General features: G+C 52.2%; 1 protein-coding gene across 1 annotated transcript in view; it reads right to left on the bottom strand.

Annotated features, from left to right (window-relative positions):
• Positions 1 to 11,641, bottom strand: part of MAST1 (microtubule associated serine/threonine kinase 1) — a 22,339-nt gene extending 10,698 nt beyond the window's left edge. Inside the window, exons 1-10 of the mRNA XM_007469094.1 lie at positions 11,458 to 11,641; positions 9,704 to 9,792; positions 9,152 to 9,227; positions 7,093 to 7,171; positions 5,031 to 5,191; positions 4,836 to 4,911; positions 4,454 to 4,663; positions 2,652 to 2,753; positions 2,415 to 2,547; positions 2,268 to 2,335 (exon numbers count right to left, since the gene is read on the bottom strand). Of these exons, the coding sequence (XP_007469156.1) occupies positions 2,268 to 2,335; positions 2,415 to 2,547; positions 2,652 to 2,753; positions 4,454 to 4,663; positions 4,836 to 4,911; positions 5,031 to 5,191; positions 7,093 to 7,171; positions 9,152 to 9,227; positions 9,704 to 9,792; positions 11,458 to 11,540 (1,077 nt within the window). The 5' untranslated portion in view covers positions 11,541 to 11,641. The remainder of the gene's footprint in view (positions 1 to 2,267; positions 2,336 to 2,414; positions 2,548 to 2,651; positions 2,754 to 4,453; positions 4,664 to 4,835; positions 4,912 to 5,030; positions 5,192 to 7,092; positions 7,172 to 9,151; positions 9,228 to 9,703; positions 9,793 to 11,457) is intronic.
• Between the last annotated feature and the right edge of the window lie 3,854 nt (positions 11,642 to 15,495).

The following is a 15,495-nucleotide window of genomic DNA, read 5'->3' on the forward strand; positions in this document are numbered from 1 at the left end:
AAAAAAAAAAAAAAAAAAAAAAATCCGAAAAGCTGACACTCTGTAGGCAAAGCTGTGGGGAAACAGATACTTTTATACCTTGCTGTTGGGAGTATAAATTGGTACAGCCCCCATGAAAGGTACTTGGGTGTATATCAGAATTACAAATGCATGTTCCCTTTAATCCAGCAATTTCACTTTTGAATTCATGCTACAGATAGGCTTGCACATGTGAAAAATGACCTATGTACTATCCTGCTCATTGCAAGACTGGAAACAATCCATACACAGGAAATTGGTTAAATAAACACATGAGGGGATATAATCTAAAGGAATATTGTACCGTTGTTTTGTTTTGTTTTGTTTTGTTTTGTTTTTGGCTGCATTGCGCCACATGCAGGATCTTAGTTCCCTGACCAGGGATCGAACCCGTGTCCCCTGCAGTAGAAGCATGGAGTCTTAACCACTGGACCGCCAGGGAAGTCCTGTACATTTTAAAAATGAGGAATATCTCTGTACACTTATTAGAAAGTTCTTCAAAGTATTTTGTTAAATGGGGAGGGGGATAAGGAACAATATTACTGTATGCTTTTGTGTAAAAAAGGGAACAAAATATAATCATATTTGAGGTAATAGGGATATGGGGGACAAGAGTGGGTATAAGATTTTTCACTGTATGTCTTTTTAAAAAATAATATTTATTTTTCTTATGGACAAGAGTTTTATTACATAAATATTTCACAAAAAGATCTATGAGATATAAAAATATTGAACTCTACACTCCTAAAAATGTAGCCCAAAAGAGTCTGACACAAACATTGACAGAATTACAAAGAGAAATTACTCAAAACAAGAATTTAACACACGGCTCTCAGAAACTATCAGATCAATCCGGCAAAAAAAAAAGATGAATAGGAAGATGGAAGATTTGAATCACTCAATTCACAAGTTTGATTGAATGGAATTACATAGGATCCTACAAACAACAATTAAAGATAAATACCTTTTTAGAGTTTTAGACTTTTGAGTGATGTCATTCCATTACCTATTCAAAAAATTAAACAAATGGCATGTATAATGAGAATAAAATATATATATATACATATATATATACATATATATATATGTATATATATATGACAGTTGTGTGTGTATGTATGTGTGAATTCATAGACACAATTTGAAACAAAAGTCACAAATCCAAATGCCTTCATGGGCCAGGCATACCAGGTGAGAGCCATGGGTGGCTGGGGTGTGGATACCCCATATCATAGGCCAGCCCCCACTCAACGTCAGCTGGTCCCATCACAGTACTGTCAGAACTTCTAATTTTTCAAAAAGGCACAAACCCAGATTCTAATTTTAATCTTCTGATTTCTATATTTTGTTTCACATTTTTGAAAACACTAGGCAGCTCAGAGAAAACACATGCATGACCATTATGGTGGGCAATCTCCACCAGATATGTGGAACATCTACCAAGTGTGGTTGGCCTGGCGGGGTGGAATTATAGTAATTTTTACTATGCTGAGCTGTTAACACACAGAGACACTCAACCCACTCAAAACTCCGTGCAGTCAGTGTTCCTCAAGAAATTAAAAATAGAATTACCATGTGACCCAGCAATTCCACTCCTAGGTATGTACCTAAAAGAACTGAAACAGTTGTTCCAACAAATACTTGTACACAAATGTTCATAGCAGCACTATTCACACAATAGCTAAAAGATGGAAACAACCTAAATGTCCATTGATGAATGATGGATAAACCCAATGTAGCATATTTTATTCAGCCATGAAAAAGGAATGAAGTACTGATTTAGGCTACAGCAGGGCTAAGCCTTGAAAACATTATGCCAGACACCAAAGGCCACAGAGTGAATGATTCCATTTATATGAAATATCCAGATTCAGCAAATCCATAGAGACAGAAAGATCTAGAAAGCAGATCAGTGGTTGCCAGGGGCTGCTGGGGAGGGAGGATGGGGAGGAACTGCGTAATGGGCACAAGGTTTCCTTTTGGGACGATGAAAATGTTCAGGAACTAGACAGAGGTAATGGCCACACAACATTGTGAATGTAGTAAATAACGATGTTATGTGTATTTTACCATGAAAAGAAAAAAGCCTACAGAGGAAGAGCTATTATTAACCCATTTTAGAGTTGGGGAAACTGAGGCTCAGAGTGGGGACCAAGAGGTCCACCCAGCCTGAGGACAAAGAGCCAGGAGGTGAGCCCCGACCAGTCGGGCCAGACCAGAGTGTTGCCTGCTGGGCCACCTGGCCTTACCTCAGAGAGGTCGTCCTGCTCAGGTGTGTTAGAGCCGCCACTGTCCTGTTCCTCCAGGTGTACCACATCTAGGAAGGGAATGAGAGTGAGTGGAGACTGGGGTCTCAGCTGGTTCACCCACAGTCCCCTGCACCCAGCAGCCAGCACCTGGAAAGGGGTCACGGGTGAGGCCCAGCTGGCGGATGATGTAGCGGGGGATGTCCGTCTTGACAAGGTGGCCCTCCTTCGCATGGCCCTCGGCTGCCTCCAGCAAGTGGTAGAACTCCTCGGGGTTGAATTCCTGAGGCAAGGCAGGGTGCGCTCAGGGTGAACTCCAAGGTGTCCCAGCCAACCCCTCCCCAGTCCCCCACCAACTGCCCCCCCGCCCATGCCCAGCCCCCTTACCAGGCACTCCAGCAGCCTCGCTGGGCGTGAAATGATAATGAGCAGCTTCTTCACCAGCTGAGTGACAAAGGCCACCTCCAAGCTCTCAGAACGTTCATAGGCCTGGGGTGCGGGGCATAGTGGGGGTGTGGTTCACAGGTGCCTTTCCTGAGCCAGGCTTCTCTCCCATCCCCACAGGAACGGACAATACTGCTGCTGTTGTCCCATTTTAAAGATGAGTAAACTGAGGCCCAGGCCACATGGTAAAAATAATCATTATTGTTATAGCAAACATGGTCCTAAAACCTTCACTCACTCAATTCATCTTCAAAACAGCTCTATAATCCAGGCCGAGTTAAAAATCCCTCTGCCTGGCATGCTCTCTTCTCAGATCCTTGCATGGCTTCCTACTTCTCCTCCTTTAGGTCTTTGCTCAGTTGTCAACTCCTCATGGAGGCCTGCCTTGACCCCTCCAATCCAAAATCACACCCCACTACCTGGTAGGACTCTCAATCGCCATTACTCTACTCTCCTGTTCCTGTTTTCTATCAAACAGCCCACATATTAATTTACCTATCATGCCTATCAAAGTCAGGACTATGGTGAGGCACATGAGGCAGTCACCTTGGACACCAAAACCCTCAGTCTTCAAGATAACTAATATTTTAATGCACTATTTGAAAAATCAAAATTAATGCAGAAAAAAATGTTAAGCAAAACTTATTTATTTTTTGGCCGCAAGGCTTGTGGGATCTTAGTTCTCTGACCAGGGATTGACCAGGGATTGAACCTGGGCCCTGGAAGTGAAAGCACTGAGTCCTAACCACTGGACAGCCAGGGAATTCCCAGAAAAATTTAAATAAGGACAGGATCCCAGAGGGCTGGGCCAAACCATACTGGAGCTTGAATCAAAAGGAAACGTGTGGGACCCTCTCTACATGTTTTTATGTTTTTCAAATGATTAATGATTTTAATGAAAACAGTATTACTGATTAGTTCATTTCCATTAAAACCAGGAAAGTTAAATTATAACAAATTTTGGTTTATAAATAAAATATTTAAACTTAATGTTAAGTTTTAACATACTTTTTTTTTTCAACTTTTTCAATAATTAATGTTCTGAAGGGGGAAAAAAATCACCTGCCTCATCCTAGTCTCAGTCCTGATGCCATCTGAGGAGGTAGCATTTGAGTAAAGACTTGAAGGAGGTGAAGGATGTTAAATTCCTGCTTCCTGTTTGGGGGGTTGGGAGGGATAAATTGGGAGATTGGGATTGACATATACACACTACTTTATGTATAAAATAGATAACTAATAAGAGCCTACTGTATAGCACAGGGAACTCTACTCAATACTCTGTAATGACATAGATGGGAATAGAATCTAAAACCGGAGTGGATATACGTATATGTATAACTGATCTGCTGTGCTGTACAGCAGAAACTAGCACAACGTTGAAAATCAACTATACTCCAATAAAATTAATTAAAACAGTGAAAAAAATAAAAGAAACTTTTAAATTATTACTGTCAATATCACCAAATTATGTGAAAATCTTGGTTATAACAATATAGTGATTTTGATGAAATAAAGGCAAAAGGTGCACTTTGTGAAATATATACGTATATATATAGATTCTTGCTTCCTCCATCAGACCTAGAGCGGGGCTTTAGTCTTTCTCCTCCACCCTTCAATCCACACTAGCCCCTTGGCACGTGGTAGGCGCCCCCTGGGTGGATGTGGGATGAAGGAAAGTATGGGGCCATTGAGCCTGATTTGGGGGTTCAGAGCCTGAGGTGTGGCCGGCCTCCTGGTGCACTCACGTCCTGCAGCAGCTTCTCCAGGTTTTCCTGCAATTCGTAGAAGTATACGGTGGTGATGAGGCCGTCGCGGGACTTGGTCAGGCAGTCCCGGGCCAGCTCGATGATCTGGTGATGAATGAAGCTGAGCACGCCGTCGGCCAGCGGCAGCACGCTGTCAGGTTCGTAGGCGCGGGCGAAGTCGCGCAGCTTCTCTTCCATCTGCGCGGTGGCCTGTGGGAGGGACGGAGGCAGGGCCGGGATGCCGGCGCGGGGCTCAGCCCAGAGGCAGTGGTTGCCAAAGCCTGCACGGCGCGGCGCAGGCCGCCAGGGGGCGCGCGGAGCTAAAGCGAGCGAGGGCTCTGGCCGCCCCGCTTCCCTGCAGCCTCCCCCTGCCCCGCCTCACCTTCGGGAACCTCTCCTTGTAGACATGGTTCATCATCACGATCTCGTTGTCGTAGGAGGACGGGGAGCGCCCGGGGCTGCGGAGAGAGAAGCCCATCGCGTCCAGCCACCTTCCTCCAAAACTCCAGACAGGCGTCTCGCAGGGCATGAGCCGCCAGACCCACCAGCTCGGACGGGGAGGGGGATGCAGGCCCACCTGAGGCTCCGTGAGCGAGGCCGCACCGCAGGGGAGCGGCGGCCACCATCCTCATCCGTGATGCTCTCGGTGCTGCCGAAGTGTTTGGAGAGGAAGTGGAGCTCGTCCACGGTGGGCTGGTAGGGCAGCTGGTGCAGGCGCTCCTGGGAGGAGCAGGAAGACTGGGGGGAGGGGCGGGGCCGGGGTCAGAGCCACCACGTTCCCCCACAGCTCGGGACCCTGGTCTGGGACCCCCGCGGCTGGCGGGCCACTGAGCAAGGCCAGAATCTGGACCTGGCTTATGATCCTTGGATCCCAAGGCTCAGCTTGGGATTCCTGGCAACAGAGAGGGGCAGGGGGGCAGGGACAGACACAGATGAGAACAGTGACCCAGACATGAATGTGGCCCGAGGGAGCCTGTGAAAACCTGAGTCAAGTCTCATGCCTCCTCTGTTCAGAACTCTCCATGGCTCCCACCGTACTCATGGTGAATGCCTAAGTCCTCCCCACAGCCCACAAGGTCTTGCAAGATCTGATCCTGTCTCCTTGCCATCACCTCCTCCCACTCTCCCTCTCACCTGCTCTGCTTCAGCTGCACAGGCCTCCTTGATGGTCCTTGAACAAACCAGGCACACTAGTGCCACAGGGCCTTTGCACTGACTGTTCCCTCTGTCTGTCACACATCTACTATGGATCACTTCTCCTTCAAGTCTTTGCTTTAAAGTCATCCTTCGGGAGGCCTCCTCTGACCACACGCATCATTCCCTCTCCTGCCCCAACTCGTTTCTTCTTGCTGACTTCTTATCTCATTACTTACTACTGTACATCTTTATGACTTATTTGTTACTGCTGTCTGCTCCTCCAGGGCAGGGATCTGGTTCTGTTTGGCCCCAGTCAGGGCCTGGCATGCAGCTGGGGCATGCAGTTCCCACAGACATCAGTGGAGAAACACAAGGACAGCCACCTGATTCTGCAGGCAGGATGATCTTTTTCAACATGATATCACTCACTTTCTTGCTTAAAACTCCCCAACCCATCATTATCTATTAATCTTTTCAATGCACACAATCTATGACCTACAGAATCAGTAGGTCAGACTGAATTTTTAATTTAATTTAATATAAAGCAGAACAGCCTTTCTATGGCTTCCCACTGCATTTAGAATAAAATCCACCTCACGATCCTGGCCAAGAAGTCCCAGCATGATGAGGGTTGCTGCCTGCCTCACCTCCATTCCTCCACTTCCAACCCAAAGTTCCAGCCACACAAGGCTATTTTCAACTTTCTAAATGTGAAAAGTTCTCTGTTGCCTCTGGGAGTTTGCACATGCTGCTCCCCTTTGCTGAAACACCATTCCCTCCCTTCTTCCACCTGCCAAACCCCTGCTGATCCTTTGTCTTGGCTTCAATGCCACCTCTTCCAGGAAACCTTCTTTGACCCTCCCTCCAGCTCAGTCAGGTGCCTCCCCTCTGCTATCATCCTCTTGCCTTATGCTACCCCCATCACAGCTCTGACCACCCCAGCACCCCAAGTTATAAATGCCTTCCTACTGATCTGTCTCCTCCCATGAGGGCTTTGTGAATCCTTGGGCCCAGGCCCAGCTTGTAGAGCCCCACACACATGACAGTCATGTGATAAAAGTCTGCTGAACATCATACCAATGTATGGATGAGCGAACCAGAGAGACATGTAGAAAAGAGGGCAGATGGAGAGAGAGACTTTGGGTACTGCAGTGGGGAAGCAAATGGGCTCTGGGTGAAAGGGGTGTGTCCTGGCCCTGGCCAACTGCAGACACTTGGGCAGTTGGCTTAACACATGAGCCTTAATGTCATTATCCGAGGTAAGTAAAATAAGTAAGTAAAATAAGTAAATAAGTAAAATAATTAAAACAAGTCCGAGGTAAGTAGGACCCCCAAGAAGATATGTTGAAGATGGAAAACAGGACCTTGGAGGGGACTTGGAACTCACTAAGAGATGGACAGATGACACCCTTGGAGAACAAGAGAAACCCAAAGCTCTCATTTAGGCCAGTCCAGCCGGCCCCCCGCGGCTCCCACCCACCGGCCCCGCCTGCCACACTCACCGAGACGGTGGAGCTGGGCGTGTTGGTGCCATAGCCAGACGAAGGGAGTGAAGCCAGAGACCAACGGCGTCCGTCCGCCCTGGAACCCAGCCGACATGCTCAGAGGCCGCCAGACCCCACCAGACAGCCCCATTCCTCAGGGTGTGAGAGAAACCACTGGCTGTGACCAGAGCAGGAGGTGGGGGAATATATCTGCACTCTGAGATTCCTGAAGTCCCTCAGAGTCAAGGAGGCAAAGAGGAAGTCTTCCAGCCAGGCACCCGGGACCTGGAGCAAAGATCAGTCTTCTCTGCTCCTTCCCATTTATACTCCTCTCCTGTCAACCTCATGCCAAAAAAGCCCCCAAAGTGAAAAGCCCACTCAAGGAAGTCATCCCAGAGGGACCCCAAAAGATGATCGCTAGAGGACCCCCCATGAGAAAATTCTCAGAGGAAGATCACTTGGGTCTTTTCAGAGAAGAAATGTTCCTTCCTCATACACACACACACACACATGCTCCCATAGACACAATCACTCTCATGGCTACATCCATTAGTATTATTGTTACTAGTACGGTTGAGTTCACACACTGAAAGTCACACACATTCACACCACGTGACTCTTCAACACAGACACTCACATGCATTCACTGTTCCATACATGGACCCAAATATCACATGTTTCCAGGCTAACACACAATCATACGTGAAAAAACAGACGTACACTCATATATAGACATATATACTTACAGAGACCTGGTACTCACACACTCTGACATACACACACACTCCCCCACACACTCTAGACTTTCACATTCACGTGACACACATTGAAGACACCCTCACGCACTCAGTCACACATTCAAACTCTCAGAGAGCCACACATTCATTCACACTCCCACACAAATTACATATTCACATGGAGACACACATGGAGGTATATGTTTCCTCAGCTATTCACACACACATTTACAACCCCAGAAGTACACAGTCACACACGTTCACTCTCACACGCTGATACACACCCATGGATACAAAAACAGGCATGGGCTGCCTCCCATATTCACAGCCTCACAAACTCACAGACATCCCCATCAGCACACAGATTGCACCCTCACATGTACACACACTCGCATGCACTGGAATCCTCTCTCCAGGCAGTGACCTCGCTCAGCTCACCTGCTTCCCAGCTCACCCTCCATGTAGGTAAACACATCCAGCCCAATCTTGGAGCCCTTTTCTGGATCCCTATTAACCTCAGCTGAATTCCACGGTCGAAGGGAATCCCCACTCTTCCAAGGGAGCTGTCCTCTGTCCCCACAGTCTCCTGTGACTCGCACCCCACAGCTTTCACCAGCCTTTGCGGTGATCTGCGTTGCCTCCCCAACTCAACTCCAAGGACAGAGAAGGGATGTGGTTCACCCCATATCCCAGGTCCCAGAACACAGCAGTTGTTCACACAACGTTTTTAGAATGAATAAAGTTCAAAGAAAAAGAGACCCGCCCAAACACCCTGGTGACTCCTCAAAGATTCCCCCTCAAAATTCAAAGAATCTCTCTTCCTCCCCCCAATCTCGACAAAGCCCCCCAGAAAATTCATCTTAGGGACACTCCAGAAACCCACAGAGACCCCCGGAGGGAAACCTGAGATTTCTCCTCTTGGACCCTCAAGAAATAGCCCTTAGGGGCCGTCCCCCACGTCAAGGACCAAGTCCTTCGATGGGCATCAAGCAGTCTGCGCTTGCGCACGTCCTCCCTGCTTCCCTGCCCTGTTGCTATGGAAACGCCTGGCCCGGAGAGCGAGGCTTGGGAGACTAAGACCCAGGCCCCATAGCGCAAGCGCTTTCGCTCCGCGGCAAAGGAAGCCCCGCCCCTTCCCTGGTTCTGAACTGGTGGTTGGCCCCGCCTTCTTATAGGTCCCGCCCCTAAGACTGGGTGCCTGTTCCCGCCAGGACGTTGGGGCACTGTGCGGGTCCCTCAGGCCTGACTCAGGTGCAATTAGAAGGGGAACAGATGGTGGCCCAGACGGTGGGTAGGGAGGTTATGGCCAGGGTTCTGGGGCCCTGGGGAGAGGGACTCACCTTCGGGAGGAGGCGAAGGAGAAATGGGCGGGGGTGTTGGGGGAGAAGTTACGGGGACTGTCCAGGGGACTGCTACCTGTGGCGGAAAGAGGGGGATCTTCAGGCTTGGGATAGAAGGCAATCCCATCAAACCTCCTGATCCTCAAAGCGGGTTCCAAACAGCAGCTTGTCCCCTCTTTAGTCTAATCCCACCCACGTATGGGTGGACCGCTCCCCTTAGCTGTGGCCCTGCCTCTCAAAATGTTTTGGCTACCGAGTCAGCCCAGCCCCTCTCCAGGCCGATTCCGTCTTTTTCGGGGTGGCCCCGCCCCTTAGGTATGGCTCCTCCTTTCTGCTCCATCCCCTTTCCAATCAAGCTCCTCCTGGGCCTCCGTCCACAAATGCCCGTCCCCCTGCGGACCGGCCAAGCCAACACAAGAATGGCTCCGCCCCTTGTCCAATCCGGGTCCTCTCCGTCTAGACTCTGGACCACCACTCCTGTGGCATGGACACACCCCTCGCCTGTGACCACGCCTCCTCTAGTCTGGCCCACAAACCCACCACCTGTCTCACCCAGGTGTCCAGGCAGTGGGGAGTGGGGTCGCGGCAGCGTGGGCGAAGTGCTGGTCAGGATGAGACTTTTCCGGTTACTGGTGCGGCAGCTGCGGGGAAGGCGAGGCAAGGGGCCGGACCCGGCCGTGTCCCAGTGAGTTTGTGGACCCAACCCGCGGCCCTCCCATCTCAGATCCCCACGTGTCTCCCAACTGTGTGTGCTTGGATGTGCTCCCAAAGGACTGCTCAGAGGAGGAGGTAGTGGAGGCCTCGGTAGGACTGTGTATGGGAGGTGATGCGTATGTGTTGTGTATGTGCAGGACTCCTGGTGTGGATCATATGTGACCATGTATGGCACAGTGTATCAGTCAGGGGGTGATAGTCATGTCCACGTGATAGTAATGGAGATACTGAGTGTCTGTGTGTCTTTGGGTCCTTGCGTGACATTCGCTGTGTGTATCCAGGTGTGGCACCCGTGTGTGAATTCAGCACTGGGAGCATCCTAGTGTGACATCATGTGTGACAGTCCTTGTGTTTATCTTGTGTGACATGACCTGTGGCTTTGTGTGTCTATATGACACAGTGTAACTCCACTTGTCCATGACTAGATGTGCCACTGTGTGCTGTAAAGTGTGCGTGATGCATGATTTCTGCTACGTGTCTGTCTTTGTGTAGCAATCTGAGTCTGTATGAGATACTGTCCTTGTGTCTGAGTGTGACATTCACCATGTGTGTTCCCGTGTGGCATCTACTGTGTGTGAGTTTAACACCCTGTGACACTGGGCACGTCTGAGCATACCACTGTGTGTGACATGGATGAAAATGAGTGAAAACCTGTGATATTGTGTGTGTCTCCGACTCTGCAAGATTCTGTGTCTGTTATTCTATCATCCGTGTGGCACAACATATGACATGCTTAGGTGATATCGTATATTGTGACATTGCACGGATGTCATTGCCACACATGTGTCTGTGTGCATTTCAGATGGCACAATCGTGTGTGTGTATCACCAGGCATGTGACATCTTACTGAGTGTACACTACACTGTGCCTGTGGGCTTACTTGTCTGTGTGATGCTGCGATTGTCCTTGTGTGTCTGTGCGTGCCTCTGACCTATGGCCACCATATGGCTGGGTACGCGTGGCGGCTCCCGGGTGTATCTGGGACACTAGGGCTGTTGTGTGTGTATGTGTGTGTGACATCATGTCCTGAGTGACGCTGTGTGTCACTATTTTTCGTATGAGGCTGCGTTCCTTGGGGGGCGGTTGTGCTATGATAAAAGCCCCCCCTTTCATTCTGCCCCTCAGGATCCCAGCTTCCAAAGAGGGACCCTCCAGCCCCTCCATTCTCTTCGCACACACCCCCCTCCCCGGCTCAGTGACTGAGCATATTCGCGCGGCCAGAGCACGCGGCATGGGGGTGCGGGGAGGCCAGGCTGCGGCTATTGTTCTGAGGGTGCTAAGCCCCCCACCCTCCCCTTCTTCCCCTACCCTCACCGGGCTGCCAGAGCCCGCAGCGCCATCAGACAAAGGCGCCTCAATCCCCCACCAGGCGCAGCCCCCTCCCCCCGCGGCGGTCCTTTCTAGCGTACAGTCCCCCCAGCCTCAGCCCACACTGCCCCCCATTCAGCCCCATCCCTGGCAGGAAGGCGCGAGGGAGCACCTCTGGCGCAGCTGGACCGGGTGCAGCATCCCGGGCCCCGCCCTGCAGCAGCAGCCGGAGGGCGGCTTTGGGGGAAGGGCCAGGTCAGGGTCTGAGGGATCAGGGGGTCTACCTCTTGGTGCGACGGAACATACTGCCGCCAGGGAAGGAGGGCATCGAGAAATTGGAAAGCGCGGTCCAGAGAGAGTCAGACATGACCCGGCGGCGGCGACATGGTGGCAGGTGCGGCAGCGGCGGCGGCGCGGGGAGCAAACGCGCGGGGCGGAGGCTGGAGCCGCAGCGGGCAGGGTAGGGCGGGGGAGGGGAAGGCCTGCGGCTGCCGCCTGCCAGGAGGGGGCGCTGCAGTGCACCAGCGCGCCTGGCCCCGCCCGCGCGCCCGCCTGGCGCCCCCACCCGGGCCGGAGAAGGGGCAGCCAGCCCCGCGCGTTTCTCCCCAGGGCTCACCTGCTGCTTTTCCGGGGCAGGGGCAAATCTTTCTGGAAGGCAAAGGAGCAAAAGGATAGGGGTCAGCGGGGACCAGCAGCCACTGCCCAAAAGCCCTGTCAGCCCCCTGGAGGGGTAGAGGTGGGATGGGACAGGTCCTTCATCAGCATGGTCACCTGCGCCCTTGGCCATGAGGTGAGGGCTGGGCTTCTAGGGGAAAAGGGTACCAGGGTGATTCCTCTCTCGACCCCCAGAGACCAGCAGAGGGCCCCCTATAGGACTCCTGAGCTGGCGTCTCAGTATGTGTGCAAATGAAAACATCCAGGAGTCGTTATTTGAAAAATATTTCTTGAGCACCTACTGTATGACAGGTCCCGTGCTAGGCACTGGGGACACAGCAGTGAATGAGACAAAAATCCTGCCCTTTGGGGACTAGCATTTAAAGGAAGGAAGCAGACAACCGAGATTAATGTAGAAGTGAACGAAATAATTTTAGACAGAAATAAATGTTATGAATAAAATTAAGCAAGGTGATGTGATGGAAAATGGCTAGGAGGGGGACATGAAAGTTACAGAGGGCTTCTCTGTGGAGATGATTTTTAAGTTTGTTGCTGAAAAATAAAAGTCAGCCCTGGGAGGCTCTGTGGAGAGAGCATTCCAGGTAGAGGGAACTGCAAAGGCCTGGAGGCAGGAATAAACTTGGCATGCTCAAGCATGAAAGGGTGAGTGACTGGATGAATGAATGAATGATTCCACACCTCAATGGTTCTACCCCACTCTCAGTCAGATTCACAGAGTGGGGGTGGGGATAGTTAAGGTGGCTCAAACTGAGATTTGACATGGGAATCAGGTGATGGCTGGGTGGTCTTTTTCAGTAATGGCAGTGATAATAATTGGTAGGTATTGGGACTTCCCTGGTGGTCCAGTGGTTAAGACTCCGTGCTTCCAATGGAGGGGGCAAAGTTCAATCCCTGGTCACAGAACCCACATGCCACACGGTGTGGCAAAAAAAAAGAAAAAAAGTTAGGTATTAACTCTGTCCACATCACAAGAAGGTTGCACTCTGTTTGTCAAGCACACAGGAAACCACTACAGGGACCAGAAATTACAGAGGTCTGGACCCTTTTCTGAGAGCACTGGGGAGAAGGGGCATCACCTTCCACCCAGTTCTGTGTCCACAGGCTAAGGTGAATAAAAGGGATTGGGTAGGGCTGCAGGCAGAAAGATTCAGGTTAGGGTTCCAAAAGCCCTTTGGTGGGGACTCCAACCAGGGAGAAATGAGGAGTGTTCTAGGAGTTTTCTAGAATCTCTGATAGCAGAAAGCCCCGGGTTCAAATTCCACTTATAACCTTGGCAAATGACCTTCCGATAGTCCATTCCTTCTAGAGGATTCTGTCAGATGATGCAGGTGCCTAGCACCTTAGTATGGTGTCTAGCATATAGTAAGTGCTCAATAAATGTTAGGTCATAGGAACAGGAGTTATTGTGGATGGACATGCTGCATGGCAGAAGATGGGCCAGAGGGACCTCACACTCCCATGTACAGAGGACAGAAGGATGGTCGGCGTCAAAAGGAACACTGTCCAGATTGGTAGCCCTGCCATCCTGAGCCAAGGGTGACCGGAAATCTATACCAGGTTTTCCCTCTGTCTTTGCAGGATCAGCTTGAATGAGCCGCCCCTTGGACCAGCCCCTTGGACCAGCCGGCCTGCGGCTGCAATGGCCCAATAAAAATCAAGACCTGGATTTTCCCGCCACGGAGCCCGGTACTCCAGACTCGGGCACAATGGGCCTAGGAGGGTGAGCCCCAGGGGGACCTTTATGTGCTACCAAGAAAAGTCCTCGACTCTAGCCCCGTCTGCTAGCATCCCTAAACATTTTAGGGTCGAAGAAAGGGGCAAGGTGGAGAGGTAGAGGATTTGGATCCTTGGCGTCCGTGTAAACAGACGCCACTTCCATCCCCAGCTGCAGAGCTGCTCTGCCCAGCGGATTCTACATCTCTTCGTGATTAACGCACGGCCCTGTGGCCGGGGCATTCGAACTTAGGTTGCTGTACGATCCCAACTGCACACAGGGGACCTTGGGAGCTCCGTGTTGTGGGACAGCTCCTAAGGGGTTGCACCAGTGTGTGAGAGTGTATTCAGGCTGCGAAGTGGTTAACCCTGCCAGAAGGGAAGAGGTTAGGGCAGGACTTCGGTGGGGTAGCTCCCTCGGCCTAGAAGCCTGGGGAAGGATGGGTGGATGAGTGGGAGGATCCCGGGTTGGGGGCGTGGTCTTGCGCTGGAGAGCTAAGTCCCGCGTGGCACTGAGCCAATAGGAGTCGGCGCCGGCCCAGGGGGCGGGGACACACCCCATGCAGGCTCCGCCCGTTTCAGCCCTTTTCTGGGGACCCGACGGCGCGGACCCAGTCTAACTGCTTCAGCACTTGCTCTGGTTTTGCAGCAGCTCCCTCCCTTTTATCAGAACCCGTTCTCCTAACCCAGCCCAGGGAAAGGAAGGAAATCCGAAGAAGACCTGAAGAGCCCATCTGGGCTCTGGTTAAAACTCAGGTCTGGCTCCAGCATCATCCAGACGCCGGGGAAGTCCTTCCTGCTCTCTGAAATGGCCCCATCCAAAAATGGACGAGGCCCCTGGGTGATGGTTTGAATCCTCTCCTTCTCTTTCCAAGCTCCAGGCTAGGGATGTTACATGCTGCAGACCGAAGAGAACCCTTCTCAGCTTCAGAATCCCCACCCATCTAGGATGTCGGAGTTCCTGACGCCTGGATTTGTCCCCGCCTTCCCCACACTCCACAGCAAACCTCAGTGTCCCACTCCGCGCAGTGGATCCACGTCTCCTGCGCCTGCGCAGCCTAGAGACCAACATCTTCTAAGGCTGCAAGGAGCTAAAAATCGCTCCCGCCCACCCACAAGCTGGGCTGGACTTGAGGATCGCGGAGTGGGGGCGGGGGGGTAGTGTTGTAGTGGAGGGGGGTGGAATGAAGAGTGAGGAGGGAAGCTGTCTAGATGCCTGTCCAATTAGGGCAGTAGGAAGAATCCTGGTGGCCGAGCAGGTGCGTGGAGGTCGCAGGGGGTCGCTATGCCTCAGGAAGGGACTCCTGGGGTGGTGAGGGGCGAGGCTGCAGCACAAACATGTTTACCACTGCTGCGGCGCCGGCAGCCCCGAGGGGCGCGAGCCCTGGGGCAATAACTTTGTTCTGCGCCCCCTCACCCCCAGCCTGGCTGGGCACCAGGGCAAAGACCTCGATCCCAGCCCCTTCCCCCTCTGACGGGCCGGGAGCCCCTCGGGTTATCCTCGAGGGGGAGCGCTAGGCTGCATCCCCCTCTGTCAGATCCCTGGATCCCCGGGCGGCCCCTGAGGGGCGGGGTCCCCAGCGCGGCGGGACGCGCGGCCACCGCGTTCCCCCTAGGTAGAGTCCCGAGGCCATGGGAGAGGGCGCCTGGGCCAACCCTGGCCTAAGTTCTCCCGCCTCCTGCCGGGCCCCGCCCCAGGGCGCCGACCCCTTCCCCTCCACCCGGGGCCAGGGCTGCCGAGTACCTGCAGCCTCCGGCGACGAATCAGGCCCGAATCGTCCATGGCGGCGGCGGCAGAGGCTTCGGCCCCTGGGAGGGAGGTGGGAGGCGGCGGCAGGGGCGGCGGCGGGAGGAGGGAGGCGGGAGGCGGGAGGCGGGAGGCGGGAGGGAGTGAGAAGCCGCGGGGACCGCGGCGGCGGCGGCGGCGGCTGGGG

The sequence above is a fragment of the Lipotes vexillifer genome, unplaced genomic scaffold (genome assembly GCF_000442215.2).
Source record: "Lipotes vexillifer unplaced genomic scaffold, Lipotes_vexillifer_v1.1 scaffold1699, whole genome shotgun sequence".
Lineage (NCBI taxonomy): Eukaryota > Metazoa > Chordata > Mammalia > Artiodactyla > Lipotidae > Lipotes > Lipotes vexillifer.